General features: G+C 42.9%; 2 protein-coding genes and 1 pseudogene across 18 annotated transcripts in view; 1 reads left to right on the top strand and 2 right to left on the bottom strand.

The window, feature by feature from the left end:
* Positions 1-8220, bottom strand: part of NPL (N-acetylneuraminate pyruvate lyase) — a 47203-nt gene extending 38983 nt beyond the window's left edge. For 6 of the 14 annotated variants that reach the window (XM_078078084.1, XM_078078086.1, XM_078078085.1 and 3 more), the window contains exon 1: positions 3828-3913. In XM_078078084.1, the coding sequence (XP_077934210.1) occupies positions 3828-3895 (68 nt within the window). In that variant the 5' untranslated portion in view covers positions 3896-3913. Of the gene's footprint in view, positions 1-3827; positions 3914-4901; positions 4975-5502; positions 5564-5728; positions 5894-7513; positions 7750-7868; positions 7991-8132 lie in introns of those variants that run through there. The other 8 variants (XM_078078077.1, XM_078078076.1, XM_078078074.1 and 5 more) reach the window with 8 other exon arrangements.
* The window catches only part of RGS8 (regulator of G protein signaling 8), a 126316-nt gene continuing 112957 nt past the window's right edge, over positions 8196-21554 (top strand). For 2 of the 4 annotated variants that reach the window (XM_036078657.2, XM_078078090.1), the window contains exons 1-2: positions 8202-8331; positions 12685-12800. In XM_036078657.2, the coding sequence (XP_035934550.1) occupies positions 12699-12800 (102 nt within the window). In that variant the 5' untranslated portion in view covers positions 8202-8331; positions 12685-12698. Of the gene's footprint in view, positions 8332-12046; positions 12128-12684; positions 12801-21554 lie in introns of those variants that run through there. The other 2 variants (XM_078078091.1, XM_078078088.1) reach the window with 2 other exon arrangements.
* On the bottom strand, positions 11420-12066 carry LOC118527066 (large ribosomal subunit protein eL15 pseudogene; annotated as a pseudogene).

Below are 21554 nucleotides of genomic sequence, written 5' to 3' on the forward strand. Positions count from 1 at the left end.
TGCAGTTCTCTCTCAGAGTTGTTATGAAGATGAATTCGGAATATGTACATTAAAATGCCAGCACAATGACTGACATGTAGTGTTTAGCCAATTAGTGTTAGCTTCTTTTCCTCATGAAATAACAAAATTTACCATTCACTGTGCTAGATGCTGAAGATACAAATATAAATAAGAAACATGCTCAGTCCTTGTGTATTGCCTGGTACTCGATAAATATCTCTGGAATAAGGTTAAGCAGCTCAAAGCCTGTTGGGAGAGACAGGCATGTAACAAACAGTTATTAGAGTAATTTTTTTTCTTTTTTTTTTTTTTAAAGATTTTATTTATTTATTTGCGAGAGAGAGAATGAGAGACAGAGAGCACGAGAGGGAGGAGGGTCAGAGGGAGAAGGAGACTCCCCGCTGAGCAGGGAGCCCGATGCGGGACTCGATCCCGGGACTCCAGGACCATGACCCGAGCCGAAGGCAGTCGCTTAACCGACTGAGCCACCCAGGCGCCCTAGAGTAATTTTCATTAGCAAATACTTCTGATGTAACGTAAAAAGGTGTGCACAGGCTACTGTGGGAGCACAGGGGGAAGGACTCTGTAATTCTTTATAGGAAATGGGAAAGAAGCACCAGAGGATGGCTCTGATGGATGAGTAGAAGTGTTCATGTGGAGTAGAGAGAGGAGTGCGTGGTGGTAGAAAAAGGCAGAGGGAACAGAATGTGTAAAGGCACGGAGGGAATAAAGAACATGAGGTGTATGGGGCAATAGAAATGTAGCAGGAGAAGTATCCCAGATAGTCTGGGCTTTAACTTTATTTATTTTATTTATTTTTTTAATTATTATTATGTCATGTTAATCACCATACGTTACATCATTAGTTTTTGATGTAGTGTTCCATGATTCATTGTTTGCATATAACACCCAGTGCTCCATGCAGAAAGTTGGGCTTTAACTTTAGATCAGTTCATCTCAGACTTTAATGTGCTAAAGAATCATCCAGGGACAGTGAAAATGCAGGTTCTGACTTAGTGGTATGTAGGAGGGCCTCAGATTCTGCCTTTCTAGCAGGTTCCTATGTGATATAGAGCAAACAGTCCATGGACCACATGACGAGTAGTAAGGCTTTGACAAAAGGGGATTGGCAGAGAGTCTTAAAGAGGGAAGTGACACAATTAGATTTATTTATGAGGACGCTCACTGGGCTGCAGTGTGCAGGTTGGACTGGGGTTATAGGTACTTTATACATTCTTCCTGGAATCACTCCAATATCCCTCATGACATAACACCAGAGGGCTGCACTCTTTGGATTCAAATGCGACTCGGAAATGATATGGCTGAACACTTTACAGAATATGAAAGAGAACTTTTAACAGGTGACAAGACCTTCCCAGGGTCAGACAGCTAATGGGCGGTAAAGCTAGGGGTCAAGAACCCAGATACTCTAACTAAAATCCATTTAACCATGTTCTTCCTGTAAACTTCCCCACTTCAGAACATCAACTTATATTCAAGAATTGAATTTGGATATTTCTTAGAATTATAAAGAAAAAAGGATGCAGGGGAATAGCTCTTGTTCAGCCATTCTCAATCATGGAGACTGTGGTTTACTTTATGAGCCAGGTTGGGAAAACTCCCATGATGGCAGGTCACCAGGCAGAATTTCCAGTTATTCGATTCCATGTGACCCTTCTTTGTCTCCTGGAAACATGTCATAAGTTCACATTCCCCTGTGGGCAAGTAGGCAAATGCCCATCTGCTCTCAGTGGGTGCTCCAATCTTGCTTTGTACCCACAGTAATGTTTGAATGAGAAGGGCAGGTGGTGGGAGATATGGGAGCTAATATAGCTTACATGCCTACTATGTGCTCTGTACTGACATACAGTTTCTTTTTTTTTTTTACAAAATTTTTTTAAATATATACATATATATTTTTAAGATTTTATTTATTTATCAGAGAGAGAGAGACAGAGGCAGGCAGAGGGAGAAGCAGGCTCCTTGCTGAGCAAGGAGCCCGATGTGGGACTCAATCCCAGGACCCTGGGATCATGACCTGAGCCGAAGGCAGACGCTTAACAAACTAAGCCACTCAGGCGTCCCTGTACATTTTAATTCTTAAGGCCCTTGCAAAAAAAATACATTCTTATTTTGATTGCACACATCAGGAAAGTGAAGGTCCTAGAAAGTCCTAGAAGGGAAAAGGATAAAAAAAAAAGAAGAAGAAGAAGAAGAAACAGAGAAATGGAGGAAGCAGGGCCAGAGGTATTGGGGAATGGAGAAGGATCCAGAAAAGCAGAGTCATTTATCTTCATATGTGGGGCTTGGCATCCCCGGAAAACAGCAGAATAGGGAGGAAGAATACACCAAAACTCTCAGTGAGTCCTAAATGAACAAACAAGACTGTTCAAGGAGTCTCTTCTAGGCTGAGGGATCTGATTAAGAAGGTTAAAGCAGCATCAACCAGATGTAGTGTTGTAAGCCTGCAAATAGGATCCTTCTCAATAACAGGAAGTGAATCCTGCCTGCTCATGCAATCACATGATTTATCTGTTTTATTGGCCCAACAAGTGGTTAACACATCAACAAAGAGCTGACTTCAGTCTTTCTTTGGACTTACGGAAACTGAGAAGCAACAGAAAAAAAAATTGCTACCAATCACTGAGTAATCTAAATGCCATCTCAGCAAGAATTTGATTTAGACGTAGATGGGATTTTTCACGAAACTTAGAAACTGGAGGTCTTGAACTCCAGCGATCTAAGGGTAAACTGCGATAGGGCCAACTTTGAATGAGAATACTAAGTCAAAAGAAATTTCACCTATTTTAAAGGGGGTAGGGTTAAGGTTTACAAATTCAACAACAGAAGGCCAAAAAAATAAAAGCCTTTCTTAAAGATCTCTTAAATTCCGCATCTTCCTTTTATCCCTGTCTGGTTCAAATGAACGTACTGACCTAAGTGCCTCCTGACCCTGTGCTGAGCACCATTATATGGAATATCTCACTTTAACACCCAGAACTCCACCATGCAGCTTAATTATCATTGTATTTTAAAGAGAAAGAAAGGAGAAGCTTAAAGAAGCCAGAATTCTGTTTTGGCAGACTGACCACTCTAAGGGGTCAAAAGCATTTAGATCCAGGTGGATAAATTCCCTTTTTGTCCATGGCAATGTCCAGAGAGGGGTTATACACGTGTGGCACATGACCGTTAGCTGAGAGTACGAGCAAAGGGACTGCCATACGTTCACCTGGGAGTTAGGGTGCTTGTCTGGGTAATGAGTTCTCAGCAATCATCTGTTGTTACCTCCCACTCCTGCAGGCCCCCAACATTTAACCCATGTTGAAATGAGACTGTAAACATACTAAGGGGTCCAACTTGCAGCTAACTTCCCCTCTTTACTCAGGCGAGGACATTTTCATCACATCTATGAACAGCCCGAGGTGGAATCATGCAGCTATCTAGAGACAGGATCTAGAGGGGCCAGGCCAGGGCTTAGAAGCAAATTCTGCTAAAATGAGATTCTCCTCATCTAACTCCACCGGCCTTATTTGGGAAAGCCAGGCCTCTGATGAAATCCAAAGAGAATTTATTTTGTGGAGCTATAGACACTGGGAGAAAGGCAAGATGCCGTATCTTACCTTCTCTCTTTCTGCACTGTTTGTGATATAGAGACTCTTCTCTGAGTTGGGATCAGAGACAGTACGGGGGACGGATGACTGACAGAAGCGGCCATTTGGCAGGAGTACCACAGAGGTGCAGAATCTAAGTGACTGCTACTATAGAGAACTTCTGTCCATTTTGGTGGAGTGAGAACAGATTCCCCTTAGGTCCCAAATGATAGTTACCCATGCTCAGTCATTGGCGTGATGGTTGCAGCAACGAGACCTTGAAGCTTCTTCTTCGGGGGGGCCATTGAGCTGCTGAAAAAAGTCTACAAAACATAAATGTAATTCCTCTCCTTCTTCAAGGAATGTCCATTAATGATAAAACTCCCAGGCAAAGTCCATTCCCAGTTTAGAATTGTGAAAAATGCTTACAAGTACACAAAGACACACAGCAAACAAAAAGAATGTAACATGTAGAGCTTAATTCTGTAGAGGAGGTGACCATTTTCAAAGACAGGAAAAGGGGGAGACAAGAAGGGAGCAGCGTTCGGGAAAGTACTATCAGAAAGGCCTCCCACTTTATCTCTACAGGTGATACAGGCAGTCTGAAACCTCAAAGAGCAGGGGTAAACAACAGCAGACCCAAGAAAGAAAATGAATCTAACTCAGGGAGGTCAAATATATAAAAAATTACTATTACTTAAATTGTAATATGGTCAGGACAAAAGGGACATCCCTTTCTTTTTCCATAGCTTCATTCTTTTAAGCAAGAGTCTCACCTAAAACCAGAACTTAGTTTTAAGGCTTCAGTGTGATCTAATTAACTATCTTCAGATTTCCCTAACTATCCTTTCCATATTCTAATTTTGACCAGTTTTGCTCTGTTTTCCTACCTCTGGTAAACCATGTAAACTCTATCATGATTGTTTATTTACCTCTCTCCCACTAGACCAAGCTCCCCAGGACAGGGAATACATTTTATTTGCCTTTGCTTTTCCTGCACTGAAATACCTGCTGGACACCTTCTCTTCAATTAAAAAGTGATGAATATGTGGGTAACTGAGTGAGGTATTCAGATTGTAGCTAGATGATGACTTCTAGAACAGGGAGATCACTGCTCAGAGACTCAACCTGACCCCACTCATTTGGGGCAAAAGGATTCCTCACCATCTGACAGAGAGTACACCTGTCATGCCAGTGGAAAAAAGTCTAGAGGTTGTGGAAAACAGGCATGAGAGACAACAGAGTATCCTAGTTCATAGCCTGGATTCCACAGGCAGACTTCCGATTCAGCTCTCCAGCTTTGCCACTTACCAGTTACGGAAGTGTTACTGTTTTTTGAGCTGTAGACATAAAAATTCAAAGCCACGAATGCAAAGTCTAACAACTGCAGAAGAAAATAAAAATATAATCAGAGTGTATTTAGTGACAGACAAAAGATGTCTGGCTTAGAGCAAGCACAGTGATATCTATAGGTAACAGAGAAGATGGGGTATGTTACAGTTCTGAGGTCACTGGCATATTTAAAAACCCAATGCCCTCTACACTTAAATTTGACCTACATAATGTAATAATTACAAACTATCTCATTTTGTTCGTTCTTTTAACTGTTCATCTCAACTCCCTAAATGGGAATATAAACTTACGGAGTACATGTATTGTATCTTCTACTTTTTCTGTATCCCCCAAGAGTTCTGGCTCTGGTGAACCCTTGAAGCCAGAAACAGGACAAAACAAGGACAAAGACATGAAAGGGCACAGTATGGCAAAACTTACTGCTTTTGTAGAAAGCCAACTTGATACCTCCCCTGACAAACAGATATGTCCCTAGCAAAACTTGCTCCTGAAATTAAGCCCAAATACTTCAAGTAGCTTTGCTCTGCACTGAAGGGCAGGCAATAAAGGGCAACCTTACCTGATATACGGGATTCTAGGATTTCTCTGACTTTTCCCAGTTTGAAAAGGAGACTAAAATCCTGTGGGAGGTTTTGAGAGATAAATGGGGGTCCACTGGGAAAACACAGGGCCAGGGCACAGACCCTGTCTGTCCCAGAGAAATGTCTGTACATTAACTGAGATGGATGCTATGCTTGCCGCATATCTTCACCGGGCACTCCTGCAAGCAACTGAACTCAAGATACCTGCCAACTTGTCCCCCAAGATTTCTTCCTTTGTTCCTTATAGTAGAGGGGTTGGAGCACTAGCTCTGGAGTCAGACATCATGGGTCTGCATCCTGGCATCACCACTTAGCAATGGGGCGGCCCTGGAACTGTTATTCACCTTCTCTGTGAGTCTGTTTTCACTCCTGTAAATAATAGCAGTCATATTTCATAGGTTGTGGAGAGTAAAATGAATTAATTATCATAGAATGATTAACAAGAGTGCCAGACACATAGTAAGTACAACTGTGAAGTCTTGTCAGATAGCTATAGGACGTTAGCAAGTATTATTATTTTTACCAGCACCTGCTTTCCTGTCATTTCGTTTTTACTGGTATTGCTTCTCTGACCCTCAGTACTCTGGTCCATTCAGGGACTAAGTCATTTCAATGCTCTTATCTTCCTTCCCTGCAATCCTTCCCTCCCTGCTTACTGCCCCTCTCAGAACTTACCCTTTGTTACCTCTTATCTAGACAGATGGACACAACCTCAGGTCCAAGGGGCCCAAAGGGGCTCAAGAAGGCACAAATGATAAGACTCTCAACAGCTAGGTTCAGCACTAAAAGTCTCCTAATTCAAACCCTACCAGGCTGCTCACACTATACTTCTGTATTCTGAGCTTTTACCTGTATTTATTTCATACTTAGGGCAACTACATTGATATTCTTAGGACTGTCAGAAGCTTGGATGGGTAGTTTTATATATGCTGTTGATTGAAAGAAAGACTATTAAGTGCATGTAAATGCAATCTGGTTAAAAAAAATTTCAAAAACATAGAGCCTGTAGGGGTGTGGGGTCAGAGTTGGGAATTATTGCTCTAATCCCCACTCTCCTCCTCAAATCCACATAGGCTGCCAGGTTAATCTCCTGGTAACACAGACATTTCTGGTCCTGCCTTTGCCCTGCTCAGAAAATGCAGTAACTTCCCCCTGGCTTCCGTAGGAGAAATACCAAACTCCCTGGTGCAGGTCTCTGTATAGATCTCTTCATTTGATCTCAACTGATGGTGCTCATCTCTACCATGTCTGGCCTGCTTCCTCTCTCCTGAGGCTCTCCCATCTGGAATGACATTATCTCCCACTTCAGCCAACTTTAAAAATTCACTGAAAAACTAGAGAATATCCCCTGATCCCCCAAGAGGAAGATAATTTCTTACTCCTCAAAATTCCCTCAAACACTTGCTTTTCCTTAAAAATTTTACCTCAGTTATTAGGGTAGTTTTGGCTTTCTTCTACAGTGCAAGCCACCAGGGGGCAGGAACAGCTTCAAAAAAAATCTATCTGCAGAGCAATACACTAAATGAACAAAATTTGCTGACTTTGTGAACACTGAAACTCCAGCAAGAGATGAGGCAAAAAGATCACAACAACAGTAACAGATAATGGTTGCTATTTCGTAAAATTTGAATTTTAAATAAACTTGGTAATGTCTAGCTTTGGTATTCTTTATAGCTTGTATCAGAAGCAAATGGTTAGAACGTTCTCCAGCCTAAGGCTTAATGTGAATTTGGAATGTTAACACTGAAACGCTGGGGAGGGGATATTACACTCGAAATCCTGTACCTCTGTTCACTGACAACACTTAGTGCAAAGAATTCAAGTTGCCTAAGTCAGTCCTCTTAAAAAGGACAAAGTTGAAAAAAAATCTCTGGGGGAGAAGAAGGATGCAGCTCTGGGCATGGTGAATGACTTGAGAAATACGTAGAAAAGAAAGAGAAAATGGAGAAACTAAAGAAACAAACACAAAAACAAAACGCAGAAATATACCAAGTTCCCATAAATAGAAGGGGTTGGATCAAATGCCATCGCTAAAGTCTGTTTTGCTCCACCGCTGCCTCGGGTCACTTTGAGAAAAGGAGCCTTAGAGAAAGCTACGCGGTCCTGAAAGCATCCGAGGAGTGGTTCCTCTGCCCGCGGCGGTGCGGACGCTCGCTCCAGGCGGAAGGGTGTGGCGTTCACACTTCCTCTAGCCCCACGGTCCCCGCTTCTCTGCCCTCCCTCTTCTCCCGGCCGTCCCCGGCCCCCTCCCCGCCCCGAGTCCCGTCCCCGCGACCCTCTGCCCCCATCCGCTGGTGGGCTGGTGGTCCCGTCCGTCCGTCCACCCCGCGGGAGCCGCGCTCACCGGACGCGCCCGGGTCCGCCTCGCTCGCCGGGGCAGCCGCCGCCGCTCCCTGCACCGCCGCGCGCCGCCCCGCGCCCCCGCCGCGGCTTTTGCCGCCTCGGCGGCCGCGCGGCCCCACACCACGTGCCCCCACTCCCGGGGCCCGGAGCGGCGGGGCCCGCCCCTGTGCCCGCGGCGCGCGGAGAGGCGCGCCCCCGCAGAGCCGCGCGCCCCGCGCCCCCGCGACGCTGCGCACGCGTGCAGTTTCCCCCATCTCGGCGTTACCTGGGCGGTGTGGGTGAGGCGCCGGGACTGCGAGCACCTGAGCTTTTGCACCTCGGGACCCGTCGCGCGTGCTGCGGTGCGCCTGGATTCCTCCGGGCAAGCCTCTCTCTTCCTCTTCGGCTCAGCGGGTCCTTCCGCTTGCTGACGCCCCCTGGGCTCTCTTTCGCCTTAACTTCTGTCCAGGGCCCTGCAGCAACAGGTATTTCGTGGTTGTGGGCTTTGAAATGTGTGCTCTTTCAGAAGCTTGCTGAGAACACCGCCTGCCATCTCAAAGGAGATGACGAATATTAAAAGCGGATTAGTTACTAAAGTGGCAGCTTTCCTGCGTATTCTGGAGAACAGTTGAGTTTTGAAAGGGAGAAATAATTTTAAAGTATCTCTACTTGTAGGAATGTCAAGAGTTTATTTTCTAATATCATGTACTGTGCTAATAAATCAGAAACACAGCCATAAACAAGTCCTCAGCTCCCTCTTGTTGAGGTGAATTAACCTCAATGTTCCATAAAAGGCAGTGGTCGATGCTTATTTCCTTTAGAGAAAATAAATTTCCCAAAGGGCTTTCTAGTTTGCACCGTGCTTTTAAATCCATTGTAGAAGTTCTTTCATTGCACACAGCTCCAGAAATTAATTCATTAATCAATTCATAGAACAATCCTTTGTGATGGGTACTATTTTTTAAGTTCACATTTTACAGTTGAGGAAGCATCATCCCATTCAGAGACGTAGAGAGTTTAAGTGACTTGCCAAAGGCTAGCGGGCTGTGGGTAGTTGAGCGGTGATCTGGATTAAAGTAGTCTGGAAGATGATACTTTTAATCACCACTCTATGTTATCCTACAAAAAAAGAAAGGGAAAATCCTAGGTTTGTCTTGTAATGTTGACAAGAATATTATATCCCAATGGGACAATGTTAGTAATTTTTTTTCAAAGTCACACTTTAATGTATGCAAAATTAAATATTTCAGTACCCAAAAGGTATAGGACATTAGGTTTAAGATTGTCAACCAATAAACCAATATGCTAAATGAATAAACTACTGTTTAAAGAAATATGGTAGTATAAAGCAATGCCTTCTAGTAATGTGTTAGGGTTTGTTAAGAAACAGATGCTAAAATGGGATTTGATGTGCAGGAAATATATTGGGGGAGGGACCCAGAGAAGGCAGGGAGAGCCTTGATTGTCATTCAGGGCTGACATCTGTGGAAGAAGCTATGGAAAGAAGAGGGTGGGGAAGGAAGGGTCTCACTGGGATGGGGGAGGGGCACATCACAGCCTCACCCCTTAAGACACTCAGAGCTTCTCCAATGAATTGTGGGGAAGACATTTATCTTTAAAAATATGTATGCCTGTGCAAAAATATGAAACACTGAGGGAGGGGAAGACCTTAATCTGGGGAGAGGGGTGAGTGTGTGGGTATGCATGTATGTGTGTGTATGATGAAGCAGGACAGTGTTTCTGAAAAGTCTTCCTGGGGGAGGTGACACCTGAGCTGTCTTAGACAAGGAATAGGCCTTAGGAGAAAGAAGAGGCAGCAAAAGGCTCACTGCTGGCCGGAAGTCCTCTAACACTTGTCTGCTAAGTGGCATGGGCTCTGTGACCTTTCTTCTGTTGTTATACAGTATCATTTAATCATCATTACTTTTCGTGCTCTTATTTCTTGTCCTGCAACTCCACTGTGAGGTGCTCAAGGCAGGTGCCATGTCCTATTCTTTTGTTTTTCCTACAGTGCAGAGCGCAGTCCTGTCCACCTGCAGGCCAAGAGGGTGGGATTTGGAGACATTTACTCCTTTACTCCTTTCAACTCTCCTTTGTTTTAAAAAAATATATTGGGGTTCCACATCATATTGTGTTCACTACAATTCAAGTTTGAAACTCAGTGACGTGGAGGAAAGAGCTTGGGGGATACAGTGCACTGTAATTGATGAGACTGGTCACATGTTCCATCCTTGGAAAGGGCAGTGGACCCTATCACGGCCTCCGGAACTAATGTGGGAAAAGGGTGGTTCCCCAGAAGGGTTCCCCTCACCTTCTTGTAATGATGTTAAATGCTCTAGTACCAATTTCAGGGTGTGGGGGGTGTTCCCCACACTAAGAATGAAAAGTTCTCTGACACCAGCTGGGTGTCCTACAATTTAACTCAATTCTGGTACTATCTACTCAGAGATAGCATCAGATTCCACAGATTAAGGGTTCAGTCCTACAAGTCTGCTCTCCCCACCCCACCCCCACTTCAGACGCCACATTAGACCCGGGCTCTTACCTGTGCTTCTGACCCATTGGCTATAAACCAGACCCCTTCTTTGATTAATTTGCTGCAGCAGCTCACAGAACTCAAAGAAACATTTTACTTACTAGATCACTGGCTTTTATTAAAGGATGTAACTTGGGAATAGCCAGGTGGAAGAAATGCCTAGGGCAAGGGATGGGGAAAGGGCTCATAGTTTCCCTGTTTTCTCTGAGTACGAGTGTACCACTCTCCTAAAATCTCCATGTTCACCAACTAGAAGCCCGCCGAAAGCCCTCCTTTTTGGGTTTTTATGGAGGCTTCGTTACATAGGCACAATTGATTAAATCACTGGCCATTGGTGATTAATTCAACTTTGGAGAAGGTTGCGGGTAGAACTGAAAGTTTCAACCTTCTAATCACATGGTTGGTTCTCCTTGCACCCAGCCCCCATCGTAAGTGCTTTCCCAAAGTCACCTTATTAACATAACAAAAGACATTCATTGCTCTCATCTCTTAGAAAATGCCAAGAGTTTTAGGAGCTCTGTTAGGGGAAATGGAAGAAAGCAAAATATACAAAAAATATACATTTTTTATTATATATTATCTACATTGTATATTATATATATACAGTTGTCACCAGAAAAGAGGAAATGGATTGTAGACAGCCAGAATACTGCTATATTGAGGAACATTCATGAAGGAAGGAGACTCATAGGTATGAGAATTACTCCTGGGCCCCCTTTTCTGGATTGTATCTATGGTCTGACATGCCAGTGGGATCTCCACATTGATTTATCATCTCGTAATAATTGGAAAACACTTTGAAAATTTGGGCCTAGTTTAATGATTGGCAAGGGAGAATTATGAGGGTGCCATCGTTTGAAAACAGAAAAGGAAGTTAATATTAATTTTGCTTGGCAGGTCTTCTTTGACAATATTAAAATAATTACAGAGGCAAAACTTCCTTTTGAAGGATGTTCAGCTTGTATTAGGTATTGCCTATAGGCTGTTGGAAGGCACACAAGTGAGTCTGTTTTTTTTGTTTTTTTTTTAAGCAGACATGACTGTCCTAAATTGTTTATTAGGTAAGAATTTTACAAACATTATTTACATTAGCGGTAATGGTGGAGCTGGAGAGTATTACGTCTTCTCCGTGACGCATGGCGAGAACCACCAATAGTGTGGTGGAACTTGTGACCCTTTCCAAGGCCACGGCTCTTGCAGCCTGCAGATGTCAGCCCTCGCATCTCCCTGTGCTTGTGGACTGGGACACTGGGTGTCAGGATTTCTTCTGATAGCTTTATGGAATGGATCAATGAGGATAACCTCAGAATTTGTATGTGGAATCTTCACCAACCCAGGAAGAATTCAAGACTCTCAGCCCCACAGTGGCGTCCAGCTCACTCCTCTACAACAGACTGAAGGCTTCCGGCAAACTTGAGCTGGTTAACACCATGATGGACAGGCTTGCCGTAGGTAGCACCCTTAGGAACTGGGTGTTTGAGGCCACCACGACGCACACGAATCCAATATATGACATAACCTTGCTTGGCCTTGTACCCCAGCCTGCCTGCTTTATCGGGCCAGGTTGGGCGGGGGGCCCTGTGGAGCACAGAGAGCTGGCGGTACTCCCAGCAGCACACCCTGAGAAGCACATTTCATCGGACTGCTTCCTCCATAGCTCCTGGAAGTACTTGTAAGCGCCCATCTTGGCCTACCTTTGAGCTGATGGCTGCCGCCGGACAGAAAGGAAAGAGCCTTTCTCCCAAGTGAGTCTGTTTTACTTGCGACAGCACTCTATAAGGTTCCCCAGGGATCTCAAAGAGAAATAAACATGTCTTCCAAGAACATGCCAAAGCTCAGAAGCTGGTCATATTATGAATTAGGTGAAAACTCACCACTAGGTGACAGTCTGTCAGCAGAAATTGCTTTCTTGTTTAATGACTTTCCCCAACTGAAAGTTTCTGGGAATATCAGTAAAAATAAAAATATTAGGTAATCTTTTTCTGACCCCATTTCCCTAGCCTCCTTTTCCCAAAAATCTATGGAGCGGACATCTTCAATTTTAAACATGCTTCTGTAATCTCTGTCTCAATATTAAAATAATGAAAAAATGATGTATGGAAAATCACACAGAAATCAGACATAGAAAATTCAGTCCCCCATAGACTAGTTCTTTGGGTTTTGAAGATAAATATGGCTATGAAAAGAGTACACTCAGTGGTCTTGACTTTCTGATATGTAGAGGATGCTTTAAAAAATCTAGTTCAAGTTTAGTTTATAAGTATTTTCTCCCTCATGAATATAACTCTGTGCTTCCTTTCAGCATTTGAGGTGAAGATGGAGCTCTTGGGAGAAATATATTTTAGCTCATTTATGAAGAACTTTCATTTTATGTCCTTTTTGAGTGAAGGGAAAACTCCCTGGAACATGTTCAGTGAGGTAAGCGCAACTTGAAATTTCCTTTGCTTCCACCCAAGGCTGCTTCAGTTCTGGGTAATAGCTGAACTCAAGCACTAACAGTCTGGGCTCAGGGAAGTTTGGGCCCCTCCTGTCAGCTGGTAGCAGGGGGCGGGAGCTCAGATGGCTTCTGTGGGGGCTTGGGGGAAATTTTGTTGGTCCTGCCCCTCCTCATACCCACTGCCCAAGCCATCCAGGCGCTACTGTCTTGGACTAGCAGACTCAGCTTCCCATGTTATTCCTACTGCCCCCATCAACCAGGTTCTTCTGGGCCTCCCCCAAAGTTCGCGTAAGTTATTCTAAAGTTTGTTATTCCTGTGCTCTGTTCCTCAGGTTAGGTATCTTAGTTACAGCTAAATTATGTCAACTCTGAAAGAAATGCCTACAATCTATATTTGGCCGTACATTTACAGGTGGGCCAACTAGGTGAAAGAAAGAAAGAAAGAAAGAGAAAGAGAGAAAGAAAGAAAGAAAGAAAAGTACAGAACAGTATTTATTCAATTCTTCCATTTGTATTAAAAGAAAAAAAAAAAGGTGTGTGTCGAGAGGTACCTGTATCTGTAGGTATGTTATCTGGGAGGATAACAGTGATATTCAAATACTTAACAACTGGGTCAGTGCTGGGAAGAGGGATGGCCGCTGGCTTTAGATCTGAAAGCACGCTGCAGATCCTCAAGTATCTAAGCTGTAACTCTTTAATGGTTGATTGAAATTCTGGGGGGCAGCACTCAGGGGGCTTTAAGCAGCAGCTATTTACCAATCTAGAGAATCTGTCAACAGTTGAACAACTTGCGCTTATCCTCAGCCATTTCTCCTGGGAGGGGAGGGGATCGAGGTTCAGAGAGACTTCTTTTTCAGTGTGCCCTTTAGTACTGTTTACAATGTTTGGTGGTTGTTCTCGTTGTTTGAATTCTATTCAATCATGGACTCGGAGATCGAATATAATTTTGTTTGGCTCAGGGGATAAGTCTTATTTTTAGAATGTGGATCTGGACATTTCTGTCTAGTCATCCGACTCCAGTCTGCCTACAGACTCGGGGCTGCTCTCTTTAGTGCCATCTTGCAGGAAGCTCCCCCACCCAGAGCTTTGCTTACACCCCTCTGCTCCCCTGGCTGACCCCCTTATACCAGCACTCAGTCCCCACCCCCAGTCCTCAGCGTTGCTGTCTGAATCTTCTTTTGTTACTTATCCCGCACCTCTTGTCTCTCCACCTTACCAGACGTCAGTTCCATTACTAACTAGCATAGACATTGCTCTGCTTATTCTCAGGACCAGAAAATAAGTGCTTTTTTTTGTGTCCACACAACTCTTGTATATGGAGAACCTGCGCTTCCCTGCCTCTTACCTGAGCATCAGCCTGCATGGTCATGGTTATTGTAACCATGGTAATAACTCACATTGCATCGGTTTGTGCCTCTGCCTGCCTCGTGCAGAACCACCCCTGCCTCCACGTTTCCCCCCGAGGTTGGTCTGAGGGGCAGGGTGATACTTGAAGTGGGCCCCCTTCCATCCTTTGCTGTTCTGCTTTGAGCTCCTTGTTGGTGTCCCCTGCTGTGAAGCCACTGGGGGGCAGTGTCTCCTCTCAGCCACAGCCACTCGGCCAAGGTTGCTCTCTCCTGGTGCCTGAAGGTGTGGAGAGAAGCCCTTTCTCTTCTGCCTTGCCACATTCTGTCACCCAGGCCCCAGAGCAGCATGACGTGTATTCAGTGTCTCACTGAGCCCCCTCCCTCCCCGTCTGAAGGATCTGCCTGCACAGGGCTCAGGTATGAGCCTACGGAGCCAAGGCAGGGAACCAAAGGTGGAGACAAGGCCTTTTTTTCCTTTCCACCCCAAGGCTTCCCTTCCTGTCCTCCTTTCTTCCACCCAAGGCTGCCACAAAACCGTCTTTAAGCAGTGGCTTCCTTGAGTCTAATCAACTCCTAACCAGGTCAACTGTTCCCTTAGATTTATCAAACAAAGTTGATCCTTTGTGGTGGGCTGGCTACACATGTTCTTTGCACACTTATCTCACTGCATGGTAATTATCTGTTGGCAAGTCTGTTTCCCCGTTTGACTGCTGGCTCCTCAAGTATGAGCTCCTATCTGTGTGGTATTTGTCTTTGTATGGCCAGCACCCCATTCCTGCCTGTCACGTGGCAGACCTTGGTAAATATCCCTTGAAGAATAATCAAACACTCATTTTGCAAAGATATGCAAAAGAAAACCTCTCGTCTTTACCAGAGGGACATCCAGGCAACACACACACAGGGAGGGGAGCTGTTCTTTTTTTTTTTTTTTAAGATTTTATTTATTTATTTATTTGAGAGAGAGAGAGAGAAACAGCATGAGAGGGGAGAGGGTCAGAGGGAGAAGCAGGCTCCCCGCTGAGCCGGGAGCCCGATGATGTGGGGCTCCATCCCAGGACTCTGGGATCATGACCTGAGCTGAAGGCAGTCTCTTAACCAACTGAGCCACCCAGGCGCCCGGGAGGGGAGCTGTTCTTAAAGGGACATCCCCTACCCTACAAAATATCGATCTAGGGCTCTCTGGGCTCCTTGGGTCCTTAGGGGAGAGCGGCACTTCTGGGAGAGGCTTGCATTGGTCTTGTTTTGAGAGAGTAGCATGTTGAACAACTATTTGACTGGTTACATTGTATTGTGCACCTGCCAATTGAAAAAACAAGGACAAAAACATGACAGGGTACAGTATGGCAAAACATTGATCAGAAAGGGGAAAGGCAGATGACATACAGGGACAGAACATTTTATTTGTATCATCCCAAATTCAGAGAAATGTGGTTAACTCAGTGCTCCAGTCACCTAAATGTTCACAGCGGAGGTAAAAGTGACAGACTGAGGCATGGATCTGCTAATGCTGGATATTGGGTGTTTCCTCTCTTATTATTTACTAAAAGTAAGTCTGATGTCATGTGATAGACCACTAAGTGTAAACGACTCTTTGACCAAGAAAAATAAAGAAATTGTGTAACTACCTGACTTTATTCTCTGGGAAGCAAACCCATGAATCACAGGCAGGGCAGACACTCTTCAACTAGCGTGTGACACTAACAGAGGTACTAATTATGTTTATTGTAATAATAACAATATTAAACACTTAACCTCAAGGAATGGCATTTGTAGAAATTAGAAAAAATAAGAATATTCCAACGGGCTTCTGGATACTCAGTGGCAGTATCACAAATAATCACAGTCATTGGAATCATTTTCAGAGATGAGGAACAAGGGTTTAATTTTAGGGAGAGGTGTTAAACAATGTATGGATGGTCACACAGGTGGTAAGTCTCTCTCATTCTAAAGCATGACCTCTTTCTCTGCAGAGCAGTGCCTCCCTCGTTGGAGAATGTGACAGTGAAAAACGTGATTCTCATGGGTATTGTATGGTCAGATGTTTTGGTTTCCCTGTTCTATGTACCTAGAAAAACTTGGAAAATAAATGACTTGCTAGCTGACAGAGCAGGTGGTACTGAAGGGGAGTGGCGGGAATGACCACAGCATGGAGCCTCTTGCCACTCAGCGCCTTCCCTGTCTCCGTTCGCCATAGCTCCACCTACTTAGAGCCCATCACAAAGTCAAGCTACCCCTCTCCCAACTCACCCACCAACAGTGAAGCCCTCAGCATTTGTCGAAAGCCCACTTTGTTGTTCCTAGGGCAGGGTTTGGAATGCCAGAGCAGCACCAGACAGGGCCCCTTGCCACCCTGGTGCTTGTAATCTAGGTGGAGAGACAAGGCAAAAATTCGTGACACAATTACAGAATCTGACAGAATGTAATAAAGTGCTAAATTGTGTGGTACAGACAATTAGAGAACAAGACAGTATATAATAAAGTGCTAATTGTGTGGTACAGACAATAAGTATAATAGGAGTTCAGTGAAGGGATGGATGAGTGTGGGCTGTAGTCTTCAGGGAAGACTTCTCATCATGTCAGGGCTGCCGTGTTTATCCGGTGCATGATGGGAAACTGAATACGAAATAGAGGATGGATGAACAGCAGAATAACTGTACTGTACTTTGGTATCTCTTCTCAGTCTAGATGAGGGCAGAAAGGGAAAGAGAAAGAGTTCTTTGAGAGGTCGCATTCACCATTTAAAACAAAAATCAAATAGAGAAATACTTATTTTCTCTATTAATTGTGTTACAGAATATTTCCACAGAAACTTAAAATCATACTTTAAATTGAATAATGTTCTACATTGGACTAGGAGAGTTCTGTGTTTACAGAAATCATGTTGTAAATTCTTTTCATTAATGAAGAGTACTTTTGCATGACAGATAATCACTTACTAGTTTATGCAAGACTCCTTGAAGCAGGTAAATAGATACTCTTGTATACTAGTGGCAGGACTGATAAACCTTTTGCAAGGTAACTTGGCAGTGGGTACCTCAGACCTTGAAGATGTGCCTGTTCTTCAGTCTACCAGGTTTACTTTGGGAATTTATCCTAACGATGTAATCATGGCTGACTGCAAGAATAACTCTTCAACAAGGATCGTTATCACAGAGTTGAGAGAAACTGGGGACAATCTAAATGCTCTCAAATAGAGGAATAATGAAATAAATGAACATATTTGTAAAAATGGAATGTGTAGTCACTACATTGTTACCATGCAAAACCATTGAATGTGGTGGGAAATGTTCACAATATATAGATAAGCGAAAAAAGAAAATTCTACAGCTCCTAGAGTATGATTCCATTTTTGTGAAACATCTGTTTTATGCAGAGAAACATATCTCAATGGTGAAGATATATGTTACTTCCACTTCTTTATGCTTTTGTGAAATTTCCAAATGTTTTCCAGGCTACATGGTTTACTCTGAAATAAAACATGTATTAAAAATCCTATGGTTCTCTGATTTGTTTTGGAAGTTTGGAGGGTCATAATTTGGACTGTCATCAACCAGTGAGTTTCCTTAAAGTGGAGTAGACCTGTCCTGGGAGGATTCCTACAGACCTAGGAGGTGGAGGTAGAGGTAGAAATGGAGGTGAAGGTAGGTTAGAGTGGCAGATCCCATGCAGCAAAGAAGTTCTGGGCCAAGAGACAAGTTTCAGAAGCATTAGTCCATTTTTCTATTTTATAAATAACTCCTTGTGTACATTATTTTCATGAACTCACATCAAGCTAGGAGATAATGAAAGGTATGCATACTCTTTAAGGCTTATACAACATGAATTTTTAGCAGCAGAGCCTGTCGGGAGCAGAAAAAGCCCAGGGCATGGATCAATTTTTAGGACTTACGGAATACTAAAAAAAAATATATATATATATATATAGATGTACCAAAACAGAGTTTCAAAAGTTGTTGTGTTCTAAAAATGCTTATCTTGAGGAAATCAGTACCTTTAACCCAGAGAATACGAAACCAGGAAGTTAAATTTCATTTTGAGAATATGTTAAAAGCCTGGATTTGAGATCTTTGGTGAATATTTGGGTCCAGGCTAAATTAGGCCCTGCCTGGAAACCATGTGGGGGGTGTGGAATTATTGAAAAACATCGGAAAATATCCGGGAAGGATTTTGGAATTTTTGGTCCAGGGGATTTTCCGTGTCTAAAGTGAAGGCAAAATACTGTTCTTCAATTCTGAGAACTTTATTTAGAACTATGTTGAAAGGGGCCTTTCTCTGAAAGATTTCAATACAAAAGCACTGTATTTTCTCATCCGATGACTTGGTGTCTTCCATTTTCTAGATTTTGACTAATTTAAGGTCTTAAAATATAAATGTTTCAACCCCTTTTAGTTAATAATTTTCTATTTTTACCTTCCCATCTAGCTTTTCATCTCGTAGTTGGCCCAGTGAAAATAAAGTGCAGTAAAGTCAGAATTTTACTGCCTTTCCTATGCTTCCCAAATAGAGGGGAATCCTTGGAGGCCCAGGTTCTTGGGAAGCCAAACCTTAGCTAAAACTGGGACATGTTTGCTTCTCTTGAAGAATCCATCCTGTAGGAAAACTTCCTTTTGCCAAAATGAGCAGCATCCCCAGAGTACAAGTTGTAAGGACTTGTTTCTGCACATTCCCTCATCTTTCAATTAATTTGGGTGAATTAACCCCTCTGTGCTCCAGGCTTTCCATTGGATGGCATAGTATAGTGCTCAACTGAAATATTTGTGACAAATAGCAGCCTGAGCTGACATGGACAAGCCTTTCCTCCTTCTACTGCCACATAGAAAGCCTACATAAAATGTGGCAGAAATGTCAAATATTTATATATAACCAGTCTTGAAAAAAGTAAGGATAATAGTCTTATTCTTAGTATGAAAAAGGAACTCAGAGCCAGTGTGATAACTGTAGCTAACGTGGCTGGAGCTACATGTAGGTCCTAGAGTCTGGAGGCTCAGATATTGAGGCCATGTAGGGACAGGATATGTGGCCCCAAGGCCAAGTTTAGGCAGGGCACTGTGACTAGGGTTATCAGATTTAGCATTTAAAAGTACAGGATGCAGGGGTGCCTGGATGGCTCAGTTGGTTAAGCGTCAGACTCTTGATTTTGACTCAGGTCATGATCTCAGTGTTTTGATATCAAGCCCTCCTTGCTTAAGACTCTCTCTGTCCCCCCACCCACCCACCCCCACATGCACGCTCTCGCTAAAAAAATAAATAAAAGTACAGATAAACAATGAACATTTTAAATATATATATAAGTATGTTCCAAAAGTTGAATGGGACATACCTATACTAAAAAATGTTTATCTGACATTCAAATTTAGCCAGGTGTTCCGTATTTCATCTGACAACTCCATGACAGAGTTCTCTCAATAAACCCTGGGGGCCGGGTGGGGAGGGGGGTGGTGCCTCATCCATGAAGGGATTGTGTTAACTACTTGACTGTAACTACCTTGGGGAAACATTCACAACTGTTGTGGGGAAGCAGAAAGGAAGCTTTAATTGATCTGGGCTGTTGGTGGGAAAATGTAAGTGTCCCCCAGGCCTTACCATGAGTTAATGTAGGATTCAAATTTATATAACCTGTGGGATATAGAAATTTCAGCCTGAGGAGTTACCATAAAAACTGGTCCAGGACTTTGAAACCTCAGAATTTCACCAGAGACAAACAAACTGCTGTGTTAGGGGTATTTCTACAACTTATCACACAGGTATCCATTGGGATAACTGGTCCTGCTGAAGATGAAGTGTTAATAAAAAATTACAAACCAAATGAGGAAATGAATCACCCTGTTGGGGAACCTGGAAATAGGAAAGTTAGTTACCCCAAAACTGAGCTAACTTAAAAAAATCTGAAAGAGGTTATGATATAGGTGTGTTTTGAATGTCAAAGACATAAAGGAATAGAATGAAAGAATAGCTTATTATGAAAAAAGAGGAGGTTTATTTGAAAAAGAATCAAATATAAAGTATAGAAATTAAAAATGTATTTGCTGACATTAGAAATTCAAAGGGACCCATTAAATGCCACATTAGACTTCTGAAGTGAACAAGTGAACTCTAAGAAAGAACCAAGACTACATTCACCTAGAATGTAGCACGGAAAAATAATGAGGTAGAAAAATATGAACATGAATAAGAGAAATGGAGGTTAGAATGAGGTCACGTGTGCATATGCGTGCACGCATACACATCCACACACATCCACATACACACACGCTAAGGAAGGCATAAGGAAAGGGGAGAGTAGAGAGAACAGAGGTATAATTGCTAAGATATAATAGAAGTTGCTTAAAAAAAAAAGACCCTAGAATATAAAGGCCTAAAGAAGATAGAAATTTATTTCCCATATAACAGTCTAGAGGCCAAGGGCTAGTAAGCAGCTCTGTTATTTTAATCTGTGGCTTCTATTTCAGGATCCCACATGGTTTCTTTAGCTCTGGTGTTTGGGTCTACATCCTAAGCAGGGGTGGCGGTGGTGGGGAGGGGGGTTGCAAGGAAGGGAAAAGGGTCATGGCTGCCTGTGTCTTTTAAAAGCACTATCTAGAAGATACACATAGCACTTCTATCACAGACCCATTAGGGAGGCAGGGAGAGGTTCTATCTATGTTCCCAGAAAAAAAAAAGTGATAGTTCTCCCAAAGGAAATAGAGAACAGTGGCTATGAGAGGACAGCTAGCAGTTTACTCTGCAGAGAGGTTAAGACAATGCTAGAAGAGGTCATGATGGGGAGTTTTCCAGAATTGATGAAAGATAAGGGTCCTAAGAATGAAAAGCATGTCCCAAGCAAGATAACTTGGAACAAACCTCACAGTGGACTGATACTGCAGATTATTAAAGAAAAATAAAATAGTAAAACAACTAGAAAACATAGATTAATCACAAATGTAGGCCAAGTAGATCGATAGTAAAGTTTTTATCAGCCTCAACAGACACTAGAAAACAATGAAATAGTATCTTCAAAGTGTTGAAAAATGTTCAACCTAGGAATCTATATCTAACTGAACTGTCATTCAAGAATGAGGAAAAAATAAAGGCATTTTCTGATAAATAATTTAAAAATAGACTCTTGCTGAAAGAGCTACGAAGGAATATAATTTGGTAAGATGGACATTGAATACACAAGGAAAGTGTGGGATGCAAGAAACAATCGGTCACCTCCTCCCTGTATAATATTCTTAAACTCAATTACGGTAAAAAACTCATCTCAAAATATATAAAGCAAAAATGTGGCAGGATTATGAGGATGAGAGATACCATGGAAAGCACATCAGGTCAGAAGATTTGGGTTGTGGCCTCTGCTATGACACTTTATTTTTCAGAACTTCAGGTGAGACTATAGATTTCTATCGTTTA

Source organism: Halichoerus grypus, chromosome 7 (assembly GCF_964656455.1).
Source record: "Halichoerus grypus chromosome 7, mHalGry1.hap1.1, whole genome shotgun sequence".
Taxonomy (NCBI): domain Eukaryota; kingdom Metazoa; phylum Chordata; class Mammalia; order Carnivora; family Phocidae; genus Halichoerus; species Halichoerus grypus.